The sequence below is a fragment of the Falco biarmicus genome, unplaced genomic scaffold (assembly GCF_023638135.1).
Source record: "Falco biarmicus isolate bFalBia1 unplaced genomic scaffold, bFalBia1.pri scaffold_27, whole genome shotgun sequence".
Taxonomy (NCBI): Eukaryota; Metazoa; Chordata; class Aves; order Falconiformes; family Falconidae; genus Falco; species Falco biarmicus.
Genome location: NW_026611833.1, coordinates 432,919 through 460,437, shown reverse-complemented (window position 1 = coordinate 460,437; position 27,519 = coordinate 432,919). Strand labels below are relative to the sequence as shown.

At 49.2% G+C, this 27,519-nt stretch overlaps 1 protein-coding gene and 1 pseudogene across 3 annotated transcripts; both read right to left on the bottom strand.

Annotated features, from left to right (window-relative positions):
• The window catches only part of LOC130143369 (ankyrin repeat domain-containing protein 26-like), a 247,144-nt pseudogene that overhangs the window by 215,114 nt on the left and 4,511 nt on the right, over positions 1-27,519 (bottom strand).
• LOC130143354 (casein kinase I-like) lies at positions 289-8,319 on the bottom strand. Of its 3 annotated transcripts, XM_056326054.1 has the most exons (6): positions 8,227-8,319; positions 6,855-7,053; positions 2,400-2,463; positions 1,304-1,379; positions 989-1,137; positions 289-483 (listed from the first exon to the last, which is right to left on the bottom strand). In XM_056326054.1, exons 2-6 carry the CDS (start codon positions 6,884-6,886, stop codon positions 475-477), a joined length of 330 nt encoding a protein of 109 aa, XP_056182029.1. In that variant the 5' UTR covers positions 6,887-7,053; positions 8,227-8,319; the 3' UTR covers positions 289-474. The 3 variants fall into 3 exon arrangements, 2 of the variants coding, with proteins under 2 accessions (XP_056182029.1, XP_056182028.1); XM_056326053.1 differs by lacking the exon at positions 289-483 and having other exon boundaries at positions 582-1,137; XR_008819714.1 differs by lacking the exons at positions 289-483; positions 989-1,137; positions 1,304-1,379; positions 2,400-2,463 and adding exons at positions 3,961-4,548; positions 6,368-6,487.

The window sequence follows — 27,519 nt, the reverse complement described above, 5'->3', positions numbered from 1 at the left end:
ACTATGCCCACGATAAACAGTACAAGAAAAAGCCTATCACCCTTGCAATTATTAAAAAAAAAGGTGCTAATTCCTGAGAATTACAGTCGGACCAATTCCCACCCAATCAAGAGATAAGAGGCCAAGCACACTGCGCTGTTAAGTGCCATAAATAAGGATCATACTCTATGCCTCATTAAAGCAACATCTACTTGTGCTAAAATTAAGTGCATCGACACTTTCAAAGTTTTTATTTATTGCTTTCTCCAGCTCGCTGATTCCAAGATGCGTGTTGATGGATGCATAACAGGCGGTTCCTGTTAAGTTTTTATTTTCACGATATGGGATATGTTGGTGAGTTTGAGAGTCTCGCTACTTCTTTGCTAACCCAGAGTCTATTATGTAGACAAGATTGCCTTTCTTCCCAAGGCCCATTAAGAAGTTGTCTGGCTTCACATCTCAGTGGATGAAGTTCTCAGAGTGAACGTATTCAATTCAACTAATCTAGATAAAGAGGAAAAAAAACCCCAAACCAACCATAAATCACTCGAGAGAGACTAGGCGTACACTTTTTTCCGTATAAAAACACTAGCAAGATTGTCTTAACGATAAAAGAGGTAATGAAACTTTTTATTGTAAAACGTAAGGGCATTAAAGAGAACATAATTCGACAGACAACACATAAACCTCTCCAGCTCTTTCCCCGTGTCTATTTTACATTTGTTTCCAAAAACTTTCTCGGGCGAATTTCTTTTGTCTTTGAGCAGTGCAACAGACGGTTTGCAAACAGCGCAAGTCTGCTTTTTAAAAATCAATTAAAACTTTGTAATCACTTTAGATGGGGCACTTTGTATTTAAGCGCAACAAAACCAATGTTGAGTCTTTTCTTTCATGATAACAGGCCTATTCACCTCTAAATTACAGAAACAACGTATTTGGTTCTGATCTCTCAAGGAATCTGAATATTCCAACACACTGCACCGTCAAGATCAGCAAAGCAGGTTCCTACCATTTGGTCAGCGAGTAATAGGACTGTCTCGAGACTAAACTTCCTTGAACAAAAACTGAAGAGATCTTCAAGACTCGGTCCAAACGGCTCCATCCCCATTCCATTGTAGTCCCCTTCAGCTCCACACCACTTAATTGTGGGAACGCACACTAGAGAAAAAGAAACAGTTTATCCAGTATAACAATTTGATTTATATACAAGTCTTCAAGGCTCCTAAGATGAATTCTAAGAGGGTCACGACTGTGACTGTTTGTACTCACAGTGAAGCTCAATATTTGATGCAACCGTCAGCCAAGAAAAAGGTGAAAAACTCACCATCGCTGAACATTTCATCATCTGTAAGCTGCCCACCCTTAGCATAAAGGACTCCAAATTTAAAATTCACAGGTCCCTGAGAAATAAAACCAAATAGTACAGGATAAACAGACAATCAAACAAAAGACCCAAAACAATGTTTCCTCTAAGGACTTTTTTATACATCTTTTGTATACGCCCTCACACGGGAATATACACTTCATGCCAGCTCTATTGCATGCTCAAGTAGCAGATACCTAATAATTTACTTTTGATCATAGATTATGAATTTTATGATAGCACTAAGTTGCTCATCTATTAATAGGATATATTATGCCGGTGCTTTAAATGATTTTCCATCTCATATTTGCACAGAAATACCACATTTTTTTACTGCAATAAGCAGTCAGTACCGAAGTTGGTATAAGTCACTAAGTAAGTGCTAGGAGTGAAAAGTTTACATTTACCTCTTGCTCTTCAAGAGCAAATAAATCCTGTAAACAAATCAATATCTTTAGCACACTGGTACTGAAGACAGCACAAAACCCCCTGGAACATACTCGTATATTTGTTTAATTTCAAAGTAGCCAGTTCAACCGATAAAGACAGCTTATTTTGTAACTGTAACCCTACTCCTCATTATTATCTGTCGCGACGGAGGGAAGACACAGTCACTCAATATGAGTGATCAGCAGACTTCGTTTATTGAACCTTACAGTCACCTTTTATGCCTTCTTATAATTAGCTCATACATATTACAGAAGTTAAGCTCATTATTGGTTAGTTGCCTAAATACCAAGCCCACCCCTAGTTTCTCTTCTGTAGTTTTCTGTTCCCACCTGCAACATTCTTTTCCCACCAAAATCTTCCTGTTACTGTGTAACAAGGACAGCCAAAGACAGTGTATTTTGCTTTACTTCAGATAAGCTGAGAGCGATGTGCATTTTTGTCCAGCCAGCTGGACTATGTCTATGCGACCCTTTTCAGCTAGTCAGTTATCCACAATTATCCTGCTACCGAAAGGAACAAACCACTAGCATTCATACCCAACGACTTATTTTTCCAGAAAAGAATAAAAAGCCACAACCAAACAAAAAAAAAAGAAGTCGCCTCCTACCTTCTGTATCTCAGGATGAAAAATTTCCCTCGGGCTCTTCCCAAATTTGTCAAGACTCACAGCACTGAAATGCAAACGAAATACTGCTTTATAGGAGAGCAAGTATACATTTCAACATTAAACTGCTAACTGGCTGTAGTTAGAACCGATTTCAAAAAGAATTGTTCAAAGAGCCTTGCTGACGTGGAATTTTTTGTGGAAGAGCCATTTATTTCCCACAATACTAACCTCTAAGACTTCCTAAACTTCTTTTGGATTTTAAAAACAGAAAGAAACCTGATCTCCGTGCAGGGTCCTAGTTAAGTGTACTGCATTTACTTGTAAAGCACAGAATTTTATTCCATCATCCTTCACTTTGGCTTTATACATAATCCTTGTGAGCATTTTAGGAAGACTCAATAACCTATTCTATTTCATAAGCTTCTCTTCTATCTCTTTTAAAATAATTCTGGCATGTCAAATGAAAAACGAGTCGTTCAGCATCAAGTTCACACCCCAAAGATCCACAAGCAAGATCAACTGCCTCAGTCAACAGAAATACCTAATTTATAGCATTTCTTCCTAACTCATGTGTCTACATGACTATTATTTTTGCCCATTTTTTCCCTAGCATGAATTTCTGGAGCTGCGCAGCATGCCACGGAGTGCCAAACGCAGTCTGTCTGAGGCACACTGAGCTGACACGGAGGTCACATCTGATGCACCTTTCCATCATTGCTTATGCTAGGTCACCATGCGGACAGGAGTTCCCATAGTTCCCTTTGAAATTAAAATGCTAGACTTAATTTACAAAAAAGCAGGTTTATCGTGTAACTGAAGTTCTTTGAGATAGTCGGTACCTAGACTCACGCTGGCTGTGAACAGGGTGAAATGGCAAAGGGCTATCAACCAGGCCCAAGGGAAGGCTCAAAGGCTGTAAAAGCTGAAGAATAGTCAGGGAAGGGATTTTAGCCCGAGCCCAAGCAGGCAAAAGGAGATGACCTTAGTCCTGCTGCCTGCAGGTGTGTGGGAAAATCACCCTGAGGGGCGGGAATTCGACCAAACTGCGTCCTAACAGAAGCGTAGCATTACAGAAAGCTTTTTTAGGGTAAAATGCAGCTATGGCCTTCAGGATGGTTGGCATGCACAGAATCCGTATCACCACAGTGCCCTAAGCAACACCTCCTGGCAGCTCAGCGCACGCGGATAGTGGTGACGGAGGATGGTGCGGAGCGGAGACACCACGGCCAGGCCGTCGCGCTCCCTGCAGGAAAGGGAACCAGGTGGCACCACACAGCCGATAAGCTGCACACCAGCTGGCACACGAAGATCCAGGAGATGTCTGTGGCTGAGCCAACCGTTATGGTGAAATTACTTTCCTCAGCTGAAATAATCCCATTGTAATACTAACGCACACCTCCACCTCAAAGCTGCCTGCCTCCAAGGTACTACTACACCTCGCTGGGCACACAACACCAGTTAGTAACAACAATATGCATGACCAAAGTCACTCAAGCTCCGCCTAGATGTGATGGAAATGGACCGGTCCTGAACTGAAACGAGTCCAAAGGGGGGGGGCGGGGGGATTGTCTAAACTCCTCGGTTACCCAACTCTGATTCAGTGTTCACAAAGCTAGGTCAAGCTGACTCACTCTCTACAGTTGTTATGCAGGGACTTCTCACCAAGGTAGTCAGCCTTGGGGAGGATGAGAAACAAAGAACAGGCAGTGAAAACAATGCCAGTACCTAAGTTATGCAGAAAGAAACCTTCAAGTGAGGAAAGTTCTGGCTACGAGAGGAAACGGGATGATAAAGTGTTGCAATCCACTGACATCAACAGAAAATTAGTTGAAAATAAGACAAAGATAATTGCCTTATTCTTAGCGGGAGATCACAACCTCCAACTCAAACAGCCCCCCCAAAGGAAGGCAAAACCCCGCCTGAGGAGCATGCGTAGTTAGCAGAGAACTTCAGCAGTGCTATCTGGGGATACGTACTAATTTGTATTAGAAGCCAGAAACTTGTAACTAATCCTGTGTATGAAAATGAATATGCAATGTACTATGAAGTATAAGAAGTGGACAGATGAAGGGAGAAATTAGGGAAGACTCCATCGGAACTTCTGGGATCCGTCGATGGGCTGAACCTGTCTTCTCCCCCGTAGGGACACCTATCGGGTAAGAGCTCTGTTTTGTGCATGCTAAATAACTGACTCATGCTAGCTGTTATTAGCGATTAGAATTCAGTTGGATGTAGTTGTATGTAATTCAAAGCTTGGTTTTGCAGACAGGCCCTATCACTGGCAATCACAAACCCTAAATTGTCACCATTTCTTATTAATAAGGAGTGTTATTCCGTGAACTGTTGGTGCGAGTCCTTTGTGGGCGCTGGCAGTTGCCGGCAGCGGGTAACACATTCAAACAAAGTGGGAAGACCCGCTGAGGGGTCCCCCTAATGCTGCTAGTGTGCCACCCTGCACAAGTCAGTCGATTTGCCCTTCGATCCAGTGGGACTTTTCAGTGAAGGGTCTGACAGACTGGTCGGGAACAAGGGTCTCAGCTTTCCTGGGGCGCTAACAGACAGATCAAACACCTTGGGTTGAGAGGATTGCATACTGCTGCTCTCCACCCCCCCACCCCCCCCCCTTCACGTGACAACGTGGCACACACCTTGGGAGAAGCAGGGAACGAGGTCTGAAAGAAGCCTGCACTTTCCTCGGTAGAGTAGTGGAGCATCAAAGGATGGAACACGCGAGGGCACTTCAGCAAAGGAGTTACGAGTCTAGTTCCTCCACCCTGGGATGCCTGACCAAAAATGTATATGTGGGTGAGAGTGGAGGGAGAGGCTGCGTTAGGACGGATGCCTAGGAAGAGGTATTTCAGCACTGGTGGGCAGGCACAGAAGACCAGGTGCTCACGCAGGTACAACATGCAGTACTGACAACTGGGAACACTACTCAAGCCAGTACCGTAGGAGCTAGAAGACAACACTTAGCTCATCTTGATGAAAGAGATCTGAAGTGTTTCCCACTCACCATCTTGACACTCCAACCAAGCCACAGCTCAGGAAATCAGAATTAAGACGCAAGGCTCAATGGACCTGCTAGCCCCTCTGGCAAATTCGGTGGTCTGGGACCTCTCAGACATCTTGTACAGGTGTTGGAAAATCCAGATCTGATGGTACTGACTTCACATCCCAACGCACGCACTGTTCCCAGAACTCTCCTCTCACATCAGGACTGGCAGTGTTATCCCACGTACCAGCTGCAAGCAAGCAAGCAAGAGGCATTTGCTCATACTCTACAGTGACCAAAGGTTCTGAAGACACGCAGACTGCAAAGTCAGGACAGCATTACTGTTTGACTGCAACACTACCAGAATCGTTCCCAGTTTGTACTGAAGTACAACAGTAAGTCATAACATGTAAAAAAATGCAGAGGAGAGGTTTATGTAGCCAAGGACCACTTACTCCAACTTGTAACTGATCCATCAACTGAAATCTATGAATCAGGTATCCATTAACACACACAAAGCAAACGTAGCAAGACGCAACTTTAGGCTTAAGGGTCAAGTCAGCGGAGCCTTCCCTGGAGAGAGGGCTCGTCCCACTGTCAGCCTCCTAGGATTTAAAGATGCAACCAAAGTCAAGTTTTGCCAGACCAGCTGCTTGATTTCCAGTAGGAAAAGCCCGTTCACTCAGCAGCTTTGCTCCTGAAATGCATCGATGAGTCCTTGTCCCAATTTCAGAGGGACCGGGCAAAGACTTGCCTCGCAAAAGTACCGAGTATAATATATATGCACACACACACAGAGGAGCTTGTCTGATCTGCCAGTGTAATACATTTGTGTCCTATAAACTCTTCAAGAGTTTGTGGTGTTTAAAACGCTGTGAATTCAGCCGTCCCTTGTTCCCATGAATATCGTAGCAGGCATACGGTGATGGAAAGGCTGTGAGAGCATCCATCCAAGAATGGCAGAATAGCATCTTACCGTGTCCGTCGGCTTCTGGAGTCACACGATTGGCAGCTTTATCCAAGCATTGTTTAAACGGCTTGTGCTCTACGTCCTGCTGCTGTTTTCCTGTTACATCCGTGGCATCGACGCTCAAATCTGAAAGCAGCGAGCAAGGAAAGCGGTCTATGAACACACAAGTGTCATGGCCTGTGACAAGCCGAGGAAATGAAAAGACAGAATCTTTCAGCCAGCAGGGTAAGAACGTGCCAAACTGGGAGAGCGTGTACGGCTAGGGCCAAGTGACCGACGGAGTACAACGCAAGGTGCCGCACGCTAAATGGCCCTCCCAGGTACGGGGTTTGGTTTGGTGTCCCAGAAGGACCGTTTCCAACTTCCAAGAAAGCGCTACCCTGAAAGGTAGACGGGCTTAAGGCAAAAAGCCAAAAGCAAACCCCTCAAAGCCCAGAACCATGTTCAGGAACACAGGAGTTAAGCCTAAAATTGGTTGAAAGCTGCCTCCTACCTCTTCCCCCGCCACCTCTCCCCCTTCAACATCAGCACATTTCCTTGTCATCCCTTTTCACAAAAAGATTGAGGCCTGTGGTATCAGCTCGGTACCGAAGCACCACGATGCGCTTGCTGGCTACATGCTCTCTTAGAAGGCTGACAGCTTCTCCGCACACAACAGCCGAGGATTCCAGCCTCCCTGGCCTTCCCACGCCCTGTGAAATGTGAGGAAGGCAAAGACCGATAACATCTCGGGGGTCAGGAGGAAGTCAAGATGCACTACATCTAGAGCCCAACGCATTACCCAAAGGAATTACCACAACTGAACAAGAGGCAGGAAAGGTCGCTAGACAGGCGGATAACATGCACGGCAGTAACACCCAGTCATACCTGAAGGACTTCCAGTCACTTCATCCCGCAATTTCTTTTTTAATTTAGTTAAAAGGTAATCAGATTCTTAACGCTCATTCTGCTTTTGTAACTTCTGGAGAAAGGCTAACATGTGGCAGTGGCATTACAGTCAGAATTCAAGTACCACAACCACGGCAAAGCTGTGCCTTGCCAAGTGACTTCCAAAGCAGGCTCTCGAGCCTGTCAACAAGACAGTCAAGTCTGGAGTCCCAAGGGAACTCTGCGCCAGCTCTGGCAGTGCGACTGAGCAATCTGACCAAGTACACTGCCGTCCAGAAATGTAAGGGGGCTGAAACCTCAGGCTCATTTACAAACTAGAAAAATGACGCTACCTGACTGGACGCGCTGGTTCAAGCGCCCAGCAGGCCCGGCTGCGTAACCACGAGGCACCAGCAATTCCTCGCGCTTGCCCTTTGTAATACTTTGTACAGAAAGACAGCAGCCGCGGGGGCGGGGGGGAATTTCCGCTGCCGGCTTTCTTTTTCGTCGTGCCCGCTCGCAGGGGCTGAAGAGGCTCCGGAGCCGCCCCCCTGCGCCAGCGTTACCGCAGGCCCCAGGGCAGCCCCTGCGGCCCCAGCCCGCTGCCACGGCCCCGGCCGGCGGCTGGGGGAAAGACAAAGCCCCGCGCAGAGCTGCGGCGGCTGCGGCGGCTGCCCGGGCACCGGGAGGCGGCGGGGGGGCGGCAGGGCGCCGCGGGCCGACCCCCCTCCCGGGCCCCGCCGCCGCTCCTCGCCTCCTCGCTGAGGCAGCGGCGCAGCTCCGAGTGAAAAAAAGGCAGCACCGCGAGCAGCCCGCTGAGCACCGCCACTGCCGGGGAGACGAGAACCGCCGGCAGCCCCGCCGCGCCCGGGCCGTCCTCCCGCCCCAGCCCGCCCGCCGCCGGCACCAGGCGCTCCCTGCCGCGGCCGAGCGCCGGCCCGCCACGTCCCCCCCGGCCGGCCGCTGCCCGACGGGGAGGCCCGGGCCCGCCCGCTCACCCAGCGCGCCGCCGCACGGCCCGGCCCGAAAGCCTTCCAGGCTCCCGGGGAAGCCCCGCACCGCCGCAGCCGCGCCGGGGCGCCGCGTGGCCGGAAATTAAACCCGCCTTCCGGGGCCGGGCCGGGCCCGCCGCCGGCCACGGGCATGCCCACGGCCCCGGGGGGGGTTGCCCCTGTGGGCCCTGCCGCCCTCCCCCCCCCGCTATAGCCCCTGTCTTGCCCCTCCAGCCCCCTGCCCCTCCCGGCCCCCCTCTGCCCACACCCGCACCCCCATCCCTCCCCAAAACTGTGCCTGCCCGGAGAGCCCCCCCCGCTCACTCCGTGCGCCCCCCCCCGTGTCCCCCGCCCCCCTGCCTCCTCCGACCACCTGCCCCCCCCGCGCCCCCCTGCACCCCCGCCCCCCTGCCCCCTCAGCCTTTACAGCCCCGGTTTGCTCCCTTATAGCCCCTCCTAACCCCTATAGCCCCCATCCTGTCCCCCCCGCCCCCTCACCGCTTGCCTGCTCCAGGGGGGTGGGGCAGCCCCCCCGGGCTGTTTGCTGCTGGGGAGGCACCGGGGGGGATCGCTCGCACGTCCCCCCCCCCCGCCCGGGACAGTGGTGCCGCGGGGGGCTTGGGGTGTGTGTGTCAGTGCCGCCCCCGGCCCCCTTACCGTGTCCGCCGTCCTGGGCCCCCCCTTACCTGGGGAGGGGGCTCGACCTGGGCCCTCTGTGGACCCACCAGCAGGAACTGGGAGTACAGAGGAACGGGCTGGGGGCACAGCTGCCCTATGGCCCCCCCAGCCCCATGGCCCCCCATGGGCTCCCCCACGAGGCCCCTGTGCCTCCCATCCACCCCAGATGCCCCCCAAGCCCCCCAGAGGACCTTGTGCCCTCCAACCAGCCCCCCAGCCGCTGCCAAGGCCCCTGCATAGTCACTGCACCCCCCAGCTCACCTAAAGGACCTAAGGCCCTTCGCAGCAACACTACTGCCCCCCCAGAGCCCCCTGTACCCCCCCACCTGCCCGCCAAGTCCCTCCAGAGGCCCTTATGCCCCTCCAGGCCCTCAAATAGCCTTATGCCCCCCCCAGAGGCCACAGAGGCCCCCAGCCACCCTCACTAAGGCCCCTATGACTCCCCAGACCCCTATGGGCTCCCCAAAACCCCCAGAGGCTCCTGTGCCCCCCCCCCCCAGAGCCCCCTATCCCTCCCAAGCCCCCCCAGAGGCACCTGTGCCGCCCCCCGAGGCCCCTATGCCTTCCTAGGGGCAGGGAAGACTCTATGGCCCCTCCAAGCCTCCCCAGAGGCCCCTGTGCCCCCCCCCCTCCGGCACCAACGAGCACCACGGGCCCCCCCAGAGGAACTTGTCGCCCACAACCAGGCCCCAGGACACTTCTGTTTGTGGTTCTCACTTTGCCCTGGTAGCCATGTGAAGCACACCACAACAGTTGTGCTACCTACTTTCTGGGGTGAAATGGGGAGAAGCTGACATTTGCACTCGGCCGCAGCCAACATGCTCCACGGCACCACCCATGCACAGCTCCACCAGAGAAGATGCAGGATGGATTTCTGTTTGTGGTTCTCGCTGTGCCCTGGTAGCCATGTGAAGTTGCCTTCCTCACCTCTGTGAGGAACGCGAGCTCCCGCAGAGATAACTCACCAATGTCCAGCTGGGAGACAGGTCTTCAAACCGCGTACACCTCTTCCTCACCTTGGAACCGCTCTTGGACCGTAGCAAAGGTCCGAGTCCTGTGACCAGGACCCCCTGCCCAGGAAAACGGCACAAAGGCTGACCACAGGGAAGAGCGAAACTCTATCACGTGCCAAATGCTTTCTCAGACTAGATCTGGGCATGCTTTTGCTCCTGGTTGACCAAGAAGCTGGAATTGCTGCGATTCACAGCTCCACCGACGCTCAATAGCAGAGTCTCACCTGGGTCACCAGAAAATGATCCCGTAAAGGCGGTCACGGTGAAAAACCCTCTCAGACCGTCGAAAAGTCACCTCCTCTGGGCCATGGCCGCTCTGGCAGGGCTCTTCCCAAAGCAGCCAACTCTGTTCCTCATGCCGACCGTCAGGCACAGGGGACGCTCACCTGAGAGCAGCTCCTGGCTGCACTGTGAGAGGGGGGCGAGGCCCGGCAGGAGGCCTCATAGCCCTGCGCACAGGATCCCTCTGAATTCAGCTGTTCCATTGCCTCAGGCAGCCAACACAGAAAATGGTGCCGCCGGGCATGCGGTGCCACGGTTTGAAACTCCAGTGCCAAGCCAGAAGGGGGGAAACTGTCAACCCGCTTGGTCCTTGATGTCAGAAAGAGCTCCCTTGCCTAGTTTCTTACCCGTTGCAACTCTCAGCTACACCACATGCTTGAGGTTTTTCTAGGCTTCTCTCAGGGAAGGAAAAGGATGCCCAACTGCATGCATGCGTGTAATCACTAGAGCGTTTTGGAGCTTAAACTGTGAAAAATCACGTTTCAAAAGAGAATCACAATGACACCCATTACCACCCAAGGTTCATGCCAGATGTTCTCCATAAAGGAGGACAGAGAAAGGTGTGGCTATATTGCCCACAGAACGCCAGAATCATTTCAGCTAGCAGGCACCCTGGAAGGTCTCCCATGCCTCCTCCTGTTCCAAACAGCCACAGTGAAGGAAAGGCTCCACGGAAGGAAAATCCTTTTCTCGTCACAGCTAGGGGTGCCACCGAGGCACTTCCTGGGCCCCAGTGTTACAGAAAGAAGTCTGAAGCACTCTCCTCCAGAACTGATTCTCTTCTAAGAACAACCAAAGATCAGGGAAATGCACAAGTGGAAAGACGCCTGAGACAGAGACATAAATGCACATACACGTAACAGTTTACTATGAGGTTTGCTTCCTCAGGCAGCAATGTTCAAGTATCCTCATCAGTCTTCCTCCCCACCTTTATCCAGTCTTCCCTATTTCTGTTTCAAACGTCTGTAAAAACCTATTTCAGTTTATTCTGAGAGGTTTGTTGTGCACCTCATTTCGTTCGTAGCATGGTCCTGCTGCCCTGCTAATATGGCAAAATGTCAAGAACCAACTCAGACGGAGCCCCCAAACGTCTGGCCAACAGCTAAACCTAAACGAAGGTCTGGCTTTTCTCACCAAAACAGCTACTCTCAGGACCAGGTCTTAAAAACAGAGGGCTTTAAAAACAAGTGGCTCATGTAGGTGCTCCTACGCCCCCCTGCCATGGGCAGGTTCCTCGTGAGACCAAGGTGCTGCGCGGTGGTGCGGTGCAAGCATTAGTTAAACCAGACCAAGTTTACGATGCAAAGGAAATGGTCAAAGTCCTCGGTCTGAATGGCAGAGAGGCACCTGGAAGTCAGCTAGAGGCAAGTTCCGGCCAGAGTGCCGGCTTGCTGCCAGCACCAGCCCAGGGCTCTCCCGAGCAAGTGCCAGGACACCCTGAGGACAGAGGCTGACTCAAATAACCGGCCCTGGGAGCAAGGGCAGCAGAGGCCCCAGCTGGTCAGCAGCTGGAGCGCCAGAGGCACGGGCAGAGGCCCAAGGCGTGGGCTCTGCTTGGCATGGAGAAGAAGGAGCACAGGGGCTCTCCAGCTCTGCCTGCCGGCATGGGCCTTGCCTGCACACGTCTTTCTCCCAGGATGGACCAGGCACAGGCAACCACTGGCGGAACGTGCTCAGCTTTTATTGCTCTCAGAACGTGCCCAGGGTGGAGCAGAGTCTGGCACCACAATGTCCTCGTGGCAGCTGAAGGTGTTGGGCGCCGTCCATGCACCCATGCCTCGCGTGCCTCCCTGTGCCACACCCTCTGGGTACCGCACAGGATCAGGGCCAGCTGCCATCTCTGGGGGCCCCTCTGCCAGCACGGCGCTGCTGCTCTTGCTGTGGCCTGATGCAAGTAGGGCAGAAAGCCTCGCGCAGGGCCCTGAGCGCCCTGCGGAGGAGGGAGGGCCGTCGCCGTCGAGCTGGGGCATGCGGGAGGGCAGCCATGCCTGTGGAAGGAAGACAAGTGTAGGCAGGGGGCTGGGCAGGTACCGGGCAAGATCCTGCCTGCTCCCCGCCACCGAGAGCTTTCCCCAGGGAGTGGTGGCCAGGGAACGGCCAGCCCCCATGCACGCAGTCCTTCTGCTTTGGCCTGGGTGCACATTGCCGGGACGGCTGGGCTAAGCCTTCCCTTGCCGGGCCAGCGCTACACTCGGGGATGTACCTGGCTCATCCTCGGGCTCATCCCTGGGCTTGGAGCAGGGCCACGTGTTATCGCTCTGCTCAGGGGCTGGCTGCCCCTCCTGGAAACCACCACGGGGGTCCTGGAACAGCTCCAGGAATGAGGGGTTGGCCATAAGGCTGTGGATGGCGATGTCTTCCCCTTGGCACAGCTCTTTGCCACTGTCGTCGTCTTCCCGCTTGTCCTCCTCTATGGCTGAGTGCCCTGGCTGCTCCTATGAAAACATTAACAGCCAAAGGAGATCTAAGCATCCGTTATCGGCTACCGGGGGAAACACAGGGGCTTAGGGACATGCTTTAGTGGTAGACTACGCAGTGCCATGTGTCGGGTTGGTTAGGTTTATGGTCCCTGCAGCCAGAGGAGGGCTGTGCGTCACCTCTGCGCTGGGAAGCCACATGCACGTGGAGAGCAAGAGCACAGGCAGGGGATGGAGGGGATGTCAGCGGGCTGACACGGACAGCACCAGCCATCTCCCTGCTGCACATGGCCTGGACACTGCACCTGCCGGCCGTAGCTCGTGGTGCTCAGTGCTGGTCACGCGCCCCTGGCTCACCTGGTGCCAAGAGTCCCAGGACAAGGGAGACCCCGTGGCATCTGTTTCATCTTCTACTGCTGGCTCAAGGTGGGGTGCAGCAGCATCATGCAGAGAGATCTGAGGCAGCAATGAAGCCAGATCTTCCTCGTGCGCTGCTGGGGAGAAAATGGCTGTGCTGGCCTCTCCTTGACGCTCTCCAGACATGGCAGAAGCCGTGTGTTCTCCATCCTCACATTCTGCTGGCACTAGAGTGGCTGAGTTGGGCTCTCTCTGACGCTCTCCAGGCAAGGAAGACTCACTGTCCTGAGATGCTGCAGGTGTTGTTGCTGCAGTCACCACATGCATGGTTTGTGCTGGGTCCCGCTGTTCTACCACTGCCTGTTGGGTCCCTGAATCGCAGTCACAGCCCTGTGCAGGATCTCACTCACGTCCCACTGGTCCTGCAGAGGTGCGGCGCAGGCTGCGGGGCTGTGTGGAGCAGCCGCCTGGCTCTCTGCCTGGGCTGCTGTGGGCTGCTCACTGAGGAGAGGAGATTCCTGTGCCTTTGCCACCTCTTTTCCTATGAGAGTTAGAGGTGCACAGTGCCCCTCTTCCTCAGGAGCGGTTGCCAGGGAAACAGCTGCTGGCTCAGCATCCATGGGTTCCTCTGGGACAGGGGACATGCTCTGCAGGTCTCTAGCTGTGTCTCCTGCTGCCCCTCTGCCTACACTGCTCAGCCAGCAGGGTCCATCCTGGGGAACAGCGTGGGGGTCCTGGAAGAACTCCAGGAATGAGGGGTTGACCCAGATGCTGTGGTTGATGATGTTCTTATCTTGGGACAGCTCTATCATCGTCATCTTCCCAATTGTCCTCCTCACACATGAACCCTGGCGCATCCTATAAAAACATTAACAGCCAAAGGAGATCCAAGCATCCGTTATTGGCTACCGGGGAAAGACATGCGCTTAGGGACATGCTTTAGTGGTAGACTACGCAGTGCCATGTGTCGGGTTGGTTAGGTTTATGGTCCCTGCAGCCAGAGGAGGGCTGTGCGTCACCTCTGTGCTGGGAGGCCACTTGCATGGGGAGAAGAAGAGCACAGGCAGGAGATGGAGGGGATGTCAGCGGGCTGACACGGACAGCACCAGCCATCTCCCTGCCGCACACACCCTGGACACTATACGTGCCTACAGTACCTTGTGATGGTCCGTGCCCGACACGCACTCCAGGCTCACCTGGTGCCAAGACTCTGCAGACAAGGTAGAATCCATGTAACCTCTTTTATCTTCCCCTGCTCGGTCAAGGTGGGGTATGGCAGCATCATGCAGAGAGATCTGAGGCAGCAATGAAGCCAGATCTTCCTCGTGCGCTGCTGGGGAGAAAATGGCTGTGCTGGCCTCTCCTTGATGCTCTCCAGACATGGCAGAAGCCATGTGTTCCCCATCCTCACATTCCTCTTGCACGAGAGAGGCTGTGCTGGGCTCTCCTGGAGGCTTTCCAGGCAAGGAAGACTCGCTGTCCTGAGTTGCTGAAGGTGGTCTTGGTGCCATCACCACATGCACGTTTTGTGCTGGGTCCCACTGTTCTGCCAGTTGCTGACCGAGTCCCTGGATCGCAGCCACAGCCTCGTTCAGGACCCCACTCATTTTACACTGGTCTGTGTCCTGCAGAGCCATGTTGTGGGCTGCGGGGCTGTGTGGGGCAGCCGCCTGGCTCTCTGCCTGTGCTGCTGTGGGCTGCTCACTGAGGAGAGCAGAATCGGGTGCATTCATTGACCCTTTTGCTATGGGAGCTAGATGTGCGCGGTGCCCCTCTTCCTCAGAAGGTGTGGCCAGGGCAGCAGCTGCTGGCTCAACTTCCACGGGTTCCCCTTGCATAGCTGAAATGCTCTGTAGGTTGCCAGCTGCGTCTGCTGCTGCCCCTCTGCCTACACTGCTCAGCCAGCAGGGCCCATCCTGGGGACCAGCGTGGGGGTCCTGGAAGAACTCCAGGAATGAGGGGTTGACCCAGATGCTGTGAATGGTGATGCCCTCTTCTTGGGGCAGCTCATTGTCTCTGTCTTCTCCCCAGTCTTTTTCCTTTGGCAGGGACCCTGGGCTGTTCCGTGGCCTTGCTGCCCTTGCCCAGTTCTTCTTGGGGACACGAGCCGCTGCGCTTGCATGACTGCCTGTCCTGCTGGGCTGGGCTTTCTGAATCTCCGTCTTCACTGACGAGATGGCCACATGCTCCTGAAGAGCCTTGTGGTGCTCCCGCAGCGATTTGCCTTTGCACTTGTTTTTGGTGAGCGTCACCTGTGTTTTGAGATCGCACTCTTCCCCTTGTCCCTGCTGCCCTGAAGCCACATCCCTCCTGCCCAGGGAAGCTGGCACAGAAACCCTGCCAGCAGCACCGGTGCTTTTACGTGCATGAGGATCAGGCACGTGCTGACCTGCAGAGGCCTTGCCACTCTGGGCCGCCCGGACCTCCTCTGATCTTGCCATCTTCGCCGCACCCAGCCTGTGTTCCCGATGCCACTGTGCCGCTGTCTGCTGGCTGGGTCGGTGGCTCCCAGTGCAAACCTTGTCCGGGTCCTTCCTCAAAAGGCACCTCTTTGTCTCCTTCCCAGCTACGGCATTGGCTGCAGGGCTGTGTGGGGCATGCCTCCTGCTCTGCGCACTGGTGGCTTTCCCCTGCTCACCAGGGATGCCCCGAGTAGATGGGACAAGCTGTCGGTGTCTGCTGGTTGCAGTGCTGCTGGCCTTTCCCCTGCCCTGGGCAGAAGCTGCAGAGGCTGCTGCTGGCAGAGGCAGGAGCTTGCAGCAAGTGCTGGCAGCTCCTGGTGCCCGAGCTGCGTGCACCTTCTGTGGTGCTGCTGCCTGCCTTGCTGGCAGACGGGCTGTCTCCTCCCGCCTCACCCTGCTGGAGGGCATTGCCACCCTGCACGCCGGGCTGTCCGTCTGCAAGAGAAGGCGAGGAGAGAGGCTGCGTGACTGTGGCCCTTCGCCCGTGCCCCCGTGTCCCACCTGGAAGAGCCCCTGTGCCGGCTCCCCTGCCAGCCCCCAGGGCAGCACTCGGCCCCACAGGGAGTTCCCGCTCGGCTCCCAGAGCTGGCTGGGGAGCGCACTGCTCCGGCCATGGACCATCCTGTGTTTTAACCATCATTATTTCAAAAACACCAGCCGCCTTCTCAGGGTCGTCTCGGTAATTTCCTGCGGTTGCTTTTGCAATTCTTCAACTCTGTAATTGAAAACGGGACCGTCACCGTAATGGGTCCTTCATTTCCCACAGCCTGGCGCAGGGGAGCCTGTATCACTTCCCCTGGTTTGGCCCGCTCCCACCCTGCGGCTGGGCTAAAACCTTCTGCCCCACTAAATCGCTCTCCCTCATCACAGCCACTTCCCTGTGTGAAATGTGTTCATTTGCTTCGTGTCGATATAGAACAATGCTAGGACCGCAGGATGAAATGTAACCTTCTGTCTTACATACCCTTGTATATCCACACGCTTAAGAAAAACAGAGTGATCAATGTCTATAGTACCTGTATCTTGCAAAGAACATCTGGCTACATACCTCATTTCTGTATCTTAAAAAGGACATCTGGTTACACACCCTGATATGCAGGCTGAGCTGCTAACAGGAGAGTGTTAAGTAAGAGAAGTTTACAGGGCGCATGCGTAAAATCTAGGGTCATCCTAAGGGTGAGCCGAGGAAGACTGCTGACTCCATCCACCGACCGCCAGACAGGGGTTAAGAAGACCCTCGGAGATAGAAAGAGCACGCGCCACGAAGTACACGCCTGTTCCAAGGACCCATTGACATAAACCGACCCTTTCTTAGAAATAGCTACGAATATGTCTTAGTTTAGGAAATATAAACCAAAAATAAACTTTGTACAGCACGCGTCTTGGAGGAGCGGAGGCTCCCGGCGCACCCAGCGCTCTTTGCTTGCCTCTATTTGCTTAATAAATTGCAAACTTTGATTGTAATCCTATTTTGGGACTAAGTTCTTTTCACAACTGGGGGCTCACCCGGGATGGCTTTGGTTCCTGAATTCTGACTTGATCAAGGAGGGGCGCCCCACCATTTGGTGGCTCCTGTTCGAGTCAGGTCGGGACTAACGCCATCCTGAACCTGAATAAAGGCAAGCAAAGAATTTGATTTTTTTAATGAGCTCCCTTGCTCCTGCAGCACTATATTTTCCCCGTAATTCTGCGTGCAAAGGTCCGAACGAAGACAGAGTCGTAAGTATTTAAGGCGCATACCGTTCCCTTGGGTGGGATTCGGTTGCCTGTGTGTGTAAGAGTGTGACTGAGACGGAACTTTGTTCCAGAGCCATTGTGGAGGTCTTCTAACCACGGTTCCAATCTCCCGCGAGGGACTTGGCCGGTGAAGGACCAAAGCAATTCCTATAGGATTCGTGGGTGGGTGATGGGTCCTAAACCCCCTGCAAGACACTCCTACTAAGGTAACCAAGGGCTGTAGGAATTGCCACAGTAAAATTCCTAGATGGGCCAGACAAAATCGAAGACCATGGACCACGAGAAAGGGAGCAAATTGCCAGACATACCACCAGGAAGTCCATTAGCAATAATGATTAGAAATTGGAACAACAAGGGCCCCATAAAAGGAAAAAGTAAATTAAAATTGATCCAGTATTGTATGGTAGAATGGCCAAAGGAGCCTATAAGACCACATGTCCTTTGGCCTGTTTTCGGTTCTTTTGAAGACTGGATTTGCCAGGCCTTAAATATGCATGTTAATTCAAAGGAACCTTTTAGTCAGGAGGAAAGTGATTATGCAGGATTATGGATCAGGACTTCACGTCCTTTTCCAGCCTCAATACTTACACTAAAAGCAGAAGAAGAAAAACAGGAAAGAGAAAAAGATGATAAATGGGAGCCATTAGATAACCTACCACCTCCATATCTTAACAATCCACCCCCGGCGGCAGCTCCCCCTCCGGTGGCCGTGGTATCTCCACCAGTACCACCGTTGCCCCTGCCTCCACCACCAACAGCACCCGAATTAGATCGACCCCCGGCTGCACGTATGAGAAGTAGGACTGCCGTATCTGAGGGAGCTTCTCTATATCCCTTACGAGAGGTACCCCTCGGAGGCAATCAGGGAGGCATCGGGATTGTGGCAGTCCCATTAAATACTACAGATGAAAGAAATGGGGACCCTGTTAGGTGATCCCTTCGGAGTAGCTGAAAAACTGGACCAGTTCCTAGGCCCCAACACTTATACTTGGGAAGAAATACAGTCCGTTTTAGGGATCTTATTTACTGCTGAGGAGAAGGGAACGATTAGGCAAGCTGGAATGAGAATTTGGGAAAGACAGAATCAGGCAGGACCCCCGGGAGACCACAAATGGCCAAATGTGGATCCCCACTGGGATCATCAACAACGCCAAGGAAGACAGAATATGAGGGACTTGAGAACATTAATCATACAGGGAATAAGGGAAGCGGTTCCCCGAGGGCAAAACATTAATAAAGCATTTAATGAACAACAAGGGAGAGATGAATCTCCAACAGAATGGTTGGAGAGATTAAGGAAAAGCCTACAAATGTATTCTGGAATTGATCCGAGTACAGTGGCCGGAACCACACTCCTTAGATCACAATTTGTGGCTAGATCCTGGGGGGACATAAGAAGGAAATTAGAAAAGTTGGAAGACTGGCAAGAGAGAGGATTAGAAAAGTTACTTAGGGAAGCACAGAAAGTATATGTTAGGAGAGATGAGGAAAAACAAAAAGCAAGAGCCAAAATCTTTGTAGCAGCAGTAAGAGAAAGCCAGAGAAATAAGACCCCGTCTGGAGAGAGAAGGGAAAAGGGAATAGAGAAAACACCCAGGGGACAATCTTATCGAGAAAGATCCACAATTCCTGTCTGTTACTATTGCAATAAGAAGGGACATGTTCGGAAGAACTGTCGCAAGCGGGAACAGGATGAGAAAGTATTCAAAGAAGAACAGAGGTGTCAGGGGCTATATCTTCTGGGGACTTCAACATCAACAGAGCCCTTGATAAAATTATTAATCGGTCCCCATAAGGAGGAAGTTTTATTCTTAGTGGACACAGGGGCTGAAAAATCCACTATTAGAAAACTTCCAAAAGGAATAGAAAAAGGGAAGAGTTATATGTCAGTAGTAGGGGCAAAAGGAGAACCTTTTCAAGTACCTGTCTTGAAAGATGTAGAAGTAGAAACAGAGAAAAAAAATTGTCTTAATGGTTTACTTTTGCTCCCTGAAGCGGAGTACAACTTACTAGGAAGGGATCTGATTTTGAAACTAAACTTGAGGATTCAGAGTCAAGGGGACAAACTGCAGATTAAATTTCACACTTTAACACAAGAGGATGAAGAAGCCATTAACCCTTCAGTATGGTGTAAGGAGGGGGAAACTGGAAAGATAGAAATGGGCCCCATAAAAGTGCAAATAATAGATCCGCATTGTCCCATTAGAGTCAAACAATACCCTATACCAATGGAGGGGCGAAAGGGATTAAAACTTGTACTTGACAGACTTCTGGAAAAAGGAACTTTAGAACCACGTATGTCACCTCATAATCCACCCATCCTCCCTGTAAAGAAATCTGATGGGTCATACAGGATGGTACAGGACCTGAGAGCTGTCAATCAGCAAACAATCACTAAACTCCCTGTAGTGGCAAATCCTTATACTTTACTGAGCCATCTATCCCCCAAACATACTTGGTAGAGCGTAATAGATTTGAAAGATGCCTTTTGGGCCTGCCCCCTGGGTGAGAGATCCAGAGATTATTTTGCCTTTGAGTGGGAGGACCCTGAAACGGGATGAAAACAACAATTAAGATGGACTGTACTACCAAAGGGGTTTACAGAATCACCAAATTTATTTGGACAAACTGTAGAGAAAATCTTACAAGATTTTACATTACCCAGGGAGGTAAAATTATTGCAATATGTGGACGATCTATTAGTAGCAGGAGAAACTGAAGAAGGAACCCGAGAAACTACTATTAAGTTGTTAGATTTTCTAGGAGAAAAGGGATTAAAGGTGTCTCGATCAAAATTACAGGTTGTAAAACAGGAAGTGAAATATTTAGGGCATTGGCTGAGTAAGGGAAGAAAGAAGTTGGATCCTGACAGGGTATCTGGGATCCTAGCCTTAAGACCCCCACAAACTAAAAAGGGAATTTGGCAGATATTGTAGACCATGGCTTGAAAGCTACAGCGAAAAGGTTAAATTCTTATATGAGAAATTAAGAACCAACTTCAGTGATTCACAGAAGATGATCAGAAATTTGAGGAAATAAAAAGGGCATTAATGCAAGTGCCTGTATTGAGCCTCCAAGATCTGGGAAAACCTTTTTATTTTTTTTGTGAATACATCAAACCAGACAGCATATGGAGTCCTTACTCAAGACTGGGCAGGAATTAAGAAACCCGCGGGGTATTGTTCTAAGTTACTTGATCCGGTAAGTAGAGGATGACCTGCTTGTCTCCAAGCTTTGGTCGCTACAGCATTACTAATAGAGGAAGTTAGGAAGATTACCTTTAGTGCTCCTTTAAAGGTGTATACTCCACACAATGTCAGAAGTGTTTTACAACAGAAAGCGGAAAAATGGTTAACAGATAGCCGGATCCTAAAGTATGAAGCAATACTAATCGACTCCCCTGACTCAGAACTGAGGGTAACCTCTGCTCAGAGTCCAGCACAGTTTTTGTTTGGAGAACCATCGGAGAAATGACAACACAACTGTTTAGAGGTAATTGAGACCCAGACGAAGGTAAGGCCAGATTTAAGGGATACTGAATTGGAGAAAGGAGAAGCACTGTTTACAGATGGCTCCTCCCGGGTATGGAAGGGAAAATAAAATCAGGATATGCAAGAATTAATAAGGACCTAGAACCTGTGGAATCAGGACCTTTGAGTCCATCATGGTCAGCTCAGGCTTGTGAGCTGTATGCCCTGTGTAGGGCCCTGGTATTGTTAAAAAAGGGGAAAAGCGGGACTATATTTACAGATTCTAAATATGCATATAGGGTGGTCCACGCTGTTGGAAAAATTTGGGAAGAAAGAGGTTTAATTAATACTCAAGGGAGGAATTTTATACATCAGGAATTAATAGTAAGAATTTTAAGGGCATTAAGAGAACCAAGGGAGATAGCAGTGGTACGTGTGAGAGGACACCAAAAGGGATTAGATTACCAAACCAGAGGAAATAATTTAGCAGATCAAGAAGCCCAGGAAGCAGCCTTGAGGACTCAGGACGTAGCACAGGAGGAAGAAAGACGAGAGGAAGAAGAAAAGAAGTTTACCCCTGAGGAACAAACAAAATTGGAGAGAATAGGAGCTAAGTTAGAACAAGGAAAATGGACCCTGCCCGATGGGCGAGAGATGTTGCCAAAAGCCTATGCTAGGCAAATATTGGAACATTTGCATGCACAACACATTGGGGTACAAAGGCGTTAAGTGATCGTTTCCTTAAACAATTTGGCTGCATTGGGATTTTTGAAATCGCAAAGCAAATCACACAGGGTTGCTTAACTTGTCGGAAGATAAATAAGACAGTGTTTCGACAAGTAGCCATGGGGGGGAGAAAACCAGCTTGCAGACCTTTTGAGAAAGTACAAGTTGATTTCACTGAATTACCAAAGGTAGGGAGGATAAAATATTTCTTGGTAACAGTAGATCATTTAACACAATGCGTAGAAGCTTATCCTGTAGCACGAGCTACGGCACAAACAGTGGTAAATATTTTATTAGAGCATTTGATACCTAGATATGGGATAATCCAGTACGTTGATTCTGATCAGGGCACACACTTTACTCCCAAGATAATTAAATTACTATGTCAATCATTAGGTATTCAGTGGGAATACCACATTCCGTGGCACCCACAAAGCTCCGGGAAAGCAGAAAGAATGAATCAAACAATAAAACAACAATTAGCTAAGTTAATGATCGAGACACAAATGCCCTGGACAAAATGTTTACCATTGGCACTTTTAAACGTAAGAACTAAACCACACAGTCAGACTGGATTATCGCCATATGAAATGTTATATGGCATGCCATATTCTCAAGGGATGCCTCTAGGGAACAGTGTAGTTGAGGATCATAGTATCCAAAAATATATCATTACCATCAGAAAGAGATTAAAAGAGCTGAGAGAAATTGGGATGATGGCTCAAACACCACCTTTAGGTTTTGCAATGCATCAGTTGAAAGCGGGAGATGAGGTGTTGATAAAAACATGGGAAGAAGAAAACCTATCTCCCCTCTGGTGATTTGAAGAATCAGTCAGCAATATGCAGGCGGGCAGAGGTTATCTTTATTCGGCAGCGCTGGGTGCATGGGGGATCGCTCCACCAAAGTCATGCACACCGAGGGGGCTTTTCAGTCCCCCCTTTATACAAGCTACTCAGACGTCTTCATTAGTTTTCCAAGAAACTGTTTATATATTCATTACAATTCTGAGAATCCATTTACATATCTCGTGCCTGCGCAGTGTCCTTGAGGAGTTGTCTCTACGCAGACTCTATTCCTTAGCGGTCACGTTTAAAGTCTCCATCTTCGCCACATCGCATGTACAACAGGAATCGAAGACAAAATGTCTCTTCTGAAGATAATCAACCCAAGCACTTAGCAGTCTGTGCATCCGTCATGTGGCAATAAGGGTCCTTGGACATTTCCCGACTTTCAACTAAACATCGGTGCGTCATCCTTTAGATAAGTGGTACAGCATTCACTATTCACTGGGAAGGACCTTTTCTTGTTTTATTAACTACAGAAACAGCTGTAAGAACTGCTGAGAAAGGATGGCCACATGTTTCGCGAGTAAAAGGTCTGGTGAAGGAGTGGAAAATAACATCGGAACCAGGAAGAACTAAACTAACCATCAGAAGAACTTGACGAAGCCTTCATCAAAGAGCATAAGCTAAGTTGCTGTGGGAATTTCATTGTAATTACTCCTGTAGAATTAAGCAGTAACTGGGAACAGTTAAGAGCCAGTAATGTATTAATGTATAGGAGGATTGACAAAAAGTCGTACCCTCTCAAGCCCCTGGAGAGGAGCCGGTACTAGTGCCTGTCCGTCATGTAAACAGTGATGTTTATTTTTAAGGGCTAAGTGTTCCAAATGTTTTAAGTATATTACTTCCCCAGGAGGAGGACAGGAACACTATCTAAATAACAGCTTAGAGTTTCGGTGTATTCGGTACAAAGCCACCCCCCCCTTCCATAACCTACCCTGGGTAAGGTTTTATTGTTGTTGATTTAATCAAGAAGTGTTTTTAGGAAATAAGAGGCAGTAATAAGCTATCCACAATATATACCAAAATTTTTGGGACGCAGCATACAAATTATCTCATCTGGCTGTTTAAAAGAGGCGATCCCTTAAGATTAACAAAGAGGGCAAGACCGCATAGGGAACTGGTGCTGCGGCTTGGAAGGTCTGCCAAGGGCTGCAACCCCTTCGGGCTGTGACCATCGATCGCTATAGCCCTTACCGGACCTCTTCTAGTCCTGCTTGGGGTGAGTTCCTTAACCCAGGCTACGACCAACAACTGCAATCAATGTATAGTAACTACTAGAAGGGGACGGGTAAGTTCCCAAACCTTGGTGTCTCATACGGTCTATGACTGTAAAGACCAGAAAATAGGAAACTGCATTCATAACCAAACCCAGTATGCTCTGTGCAGAAAAGGTAACAGGACCGTCTGCTATGATCCAAAAGAACTCCCTTCTCAGTATCGGGTGGAAATTAAGACAAATTCGGAAGTAGGTAGATTAATTGGAACAAGTCGGGTTATAACCAATTTGAACACGTCAGTATCAGTAATCTTTGATGCATGTGATATTATAGATGATGATCCAGACACTAATTGTGGGAGTTTGGAGTGGAGACGGTACTATAGTAATCAACCAAAATACATCTGCCCCGGCGGACATCAATGTCAAATAAACCCTGATCATGTACCTAGTCAAACCGCGAGGTATCAATCGACACACCTATGCCGAAGAAGGGGATGGTCCTGTGTATGCTGGGATACTGCAGGCTGGGGGTATGATAATCCACGTGGAAGTTTACAAGCTTCAATCACAAGGGTACAAACAGACAGTAATTGTACAACCCGTACCTGCAATCTAGTAAATTTAACCTTATAAATTTAGAGATTTGGAAACAGAAGAAAGTAACCAAAATTGGACTTAAGATATATGGACCTGGAAAAGACCCGGGTGTAGTTATTAATATGAAAATCAAAGAAAGGATAAAAGAGTCAGTGCAACATAGACTGTTATTCAACTCATTTTATCATGAAATAGAAACAGGAGTAAAATATGAAATTCCCACAGTTGCTAAAAATCTATTTATAAATCTTGCTGAAAACATTGCTAAGTCATTGAATATAACTAATTGTTATGTTTGTGGTGGAACAAATCAAGGTGAACGACGGCCATGGGAGGCTACGGAGAGCAACATCAGCAATCCCCAAGCATGGGAAACAATGAAAAAGGGTAATAGAAAACAACAATGGGTACTCCAAACGAGTATAATTGGAAGACGTTGTTGGCAAAATCTAAAAAACCAAACGAAGACAAGTAGGCAACCTGGAGTGTGAAGGAGGTTACCTATGGAATGAAACTCAGAATAGCTGGGATAAATGGGGAAACCCACGGGAAATGAATCATCAATTTAAGAACTGGACCAATGGAACAAACACACCCAACGGTTGGCCAACTCCTGAAGGACGTTACTGGATTTGTGGCAAACTAGCCTATGCATATTTACCAAAGAACTGGACAGGATCCTGTGTATTAGGAACTATAAGACCCAGTTTTTTCCTGTTACCCAGAGTTCAGGGAGAGCGATTAGGGGTCCCAGTATACGCTGAAGCTGATGAGCTAAGGAAAAGGCGCCATAAACGAAGCTTACAAATGGAAATTGGAAATATAATGAATGGCCTCCTGAAAGAATCATTGCCTATTATGATCCAGCTACGTGGGCAGAAGATGGATCCTGGGGTTATAGGACCCCAATATATATGCTTAATAGAGTAATTAGGCTACAAGCTGTAGTAGAAATAGTTGTAAATAAAACCGGAGATGCACTTGGATTAATTGCAAAACAAAATACCAAGATGAGAACCGCTTTGTATCAAAATCACTTAGCTCTGGATTGTCTGTTAGCACAAGAAGGAGGAGTCTGTGGAAAATTTAACCTTAGTAATTGTTGTTTAGAGAGTGATGATGAAGGAAAAGCCGTAAATCAGCTGATAAAAGAAATGAAGAAAATTCCACATGTCCCAGTTCAAACTTGGAATGTAATCAATCTAGAAGGATTGGGGGGGGGGAAATTTATAGGCGGTGGTTGGCTTACTAAAATTGGGATCATTGTATTGGGGATATGTGGAGGATTGCTAATCATTCCATGTTTAACACCTTCTTTTACCAAATTAATACACTCGGTTATACAAGGGATACAAATATCAGCGGTACCTGTTCACCCAGAACCAGGGAAAGAGAAAACCCATTCCCTGATGATAATAAAACCAAAAAAAGATCCAAAATTGACACCAATTTGACAAGTGTTGACTCGACTGGAAACAAAAACACAAATCAATACCATAAAAAAGAAGATGGGGGATGGTGAAATGTGTTCATTTGCTTCGTGTCGATATAGAACAATGCTAGGACCGCAGGATGAAATGTAACCTTCTGTCTTACATACCCTTGTATATCCACACGCTTAAGAAAAACAGAGTGATCAATGTCTATAGTTCCTGTATCTTGCAAAGAACATCTGGCTACATACCTCATTTCTGTATCTTAAAAAGGACATCTGGTTACACACCCTGATATGCAGGCTGAGCTGCTAACAGCACAGTGTTAAGTAAGAGAAGTTTACAGGGCGCACGCGTAAAATCTAGGGTCATCCTAAGGGTGAGCCGAGGAAGACTGCTGACTTCATCCACCGACCGCCAGACAGGGGTTAAGAAGACCCTCGGAGATAGAAAGAGCACGCGCCACGAAGTACACGCCTGTTCCAAGGACCCATTGACATAAACCGACCCTTTCTTAGAAATAGCTACGAATATGTCTTAGTTTAGGAAATATAAACCAAAAATAAACTTTGTACAGCGCGCGTCTTGGAGGAGCGGAGGCTCCCGGCGCACCCAGCGCTCTTTGCTTGCCTCTATTTGCTTAATAAATTGCAAACTTTGATTGCAATCCTATTTTGGGACTAAGTTCTTTATCACAACGACATAAACACAGTTCCCATTTAAGTGATTAAAAACTGATAGAAACCGTTTATCAAGAAACCAGTTTTACAGTACCTTGTTCTTTTCACTCCCGGTTGTTGCTGCAGGTCTAGAAAACAGAAATATATTTCAGTACTGAAATGCTTACATTGATTAATGAATAACACTACAGTTGCTTTGAAAACTTCATTTCAGAAGTGAATTAAACTAAAATCTAGTATAGTAACTTTGCTAGATATAGTTCAAGACTGAAACAATTATTGTGTACTATTATGTCTACTGGAAGGCTAATTTTTCCACAAGATATTAAGCAAATAGTTGAAATAACTGTTCCCTAAACTTCACGCAAAGTGACAGAAATCTTACAGCTACAGACATGTAGCTCTACGGTTACGTGCATTCCCTGTTTAATACCAGGGGTTTAGCTCTCTTCAGTACTGAGAATCCTTCTCCTACAGGTCAAAGAACTGTAATTTTGGATTCTCTGGTGTCCTGCGTCTGGCTGGGATGCAGTTTGTTTTCTTCACAGCAGCCCACACAGCGCTGTGTGTTAGATTTCTGACCAAAACAGCGGTGATAACACACCAGATTTTTAGCTAGTGCTGAACAGTGTCAACAACTTCTCTTTCTCACTTTGCCACAACCCACACAAGTAAGTTCAGGGTGGGCAAGAAGTCAGGAGGGTACGCAGCTGCAAGAGAAAAGGTGGAGCGGGGAGCAGGGCAAAAAATCCTGAGATACCTGCAGTGAAAGAGGAATTTTGCTTTTCTGTAAGTCTCTCCTCGCCCTTTTTAAACACATGTAATACTTCTATGCCTGTGCACACACTCATGTAATTAATCAGAATTTGTGCACGTGACCTCGTTGTTGACTTGGCCAGCATGTTCAAGGCACTCTAAACAAAAGTGAAGTGTTTGTCAACACAAAGCGCATCAGGTAGTGTGGTCACACGAAAGAATAAGAATCTTCATATGCATCAGATTTGCCAAAAAACCCCAAATACAACAAAAACCCCAAACTTGCCTCCAGCTCTCAGGTCAGTTTTTATCAGTAAGTTTTATTTTCAACATTCCTTATATGCATACCTTCCTTCATCCTCAGATGTTTCACTGGAAGTGCTCTCATCCGGTACTTGACCATGATTGCCACTGGAAGAGCTCATCTGCTGATGAGCCTTCTGCTTTGAAGGCTGTCTTTTACTTTCCTTTGCACCTTTGGCATTCAGGGCAACTTTAGTGCATTACACAGAAAGAAAGAAAAAAATCACCGAGTGAGTAGGTTTGCAAAAAGTATTTCTGTGAAACAGACATACTTAAGATGATGTCCAGAAACAACTGAGACGACAAATATCTATGATAAAA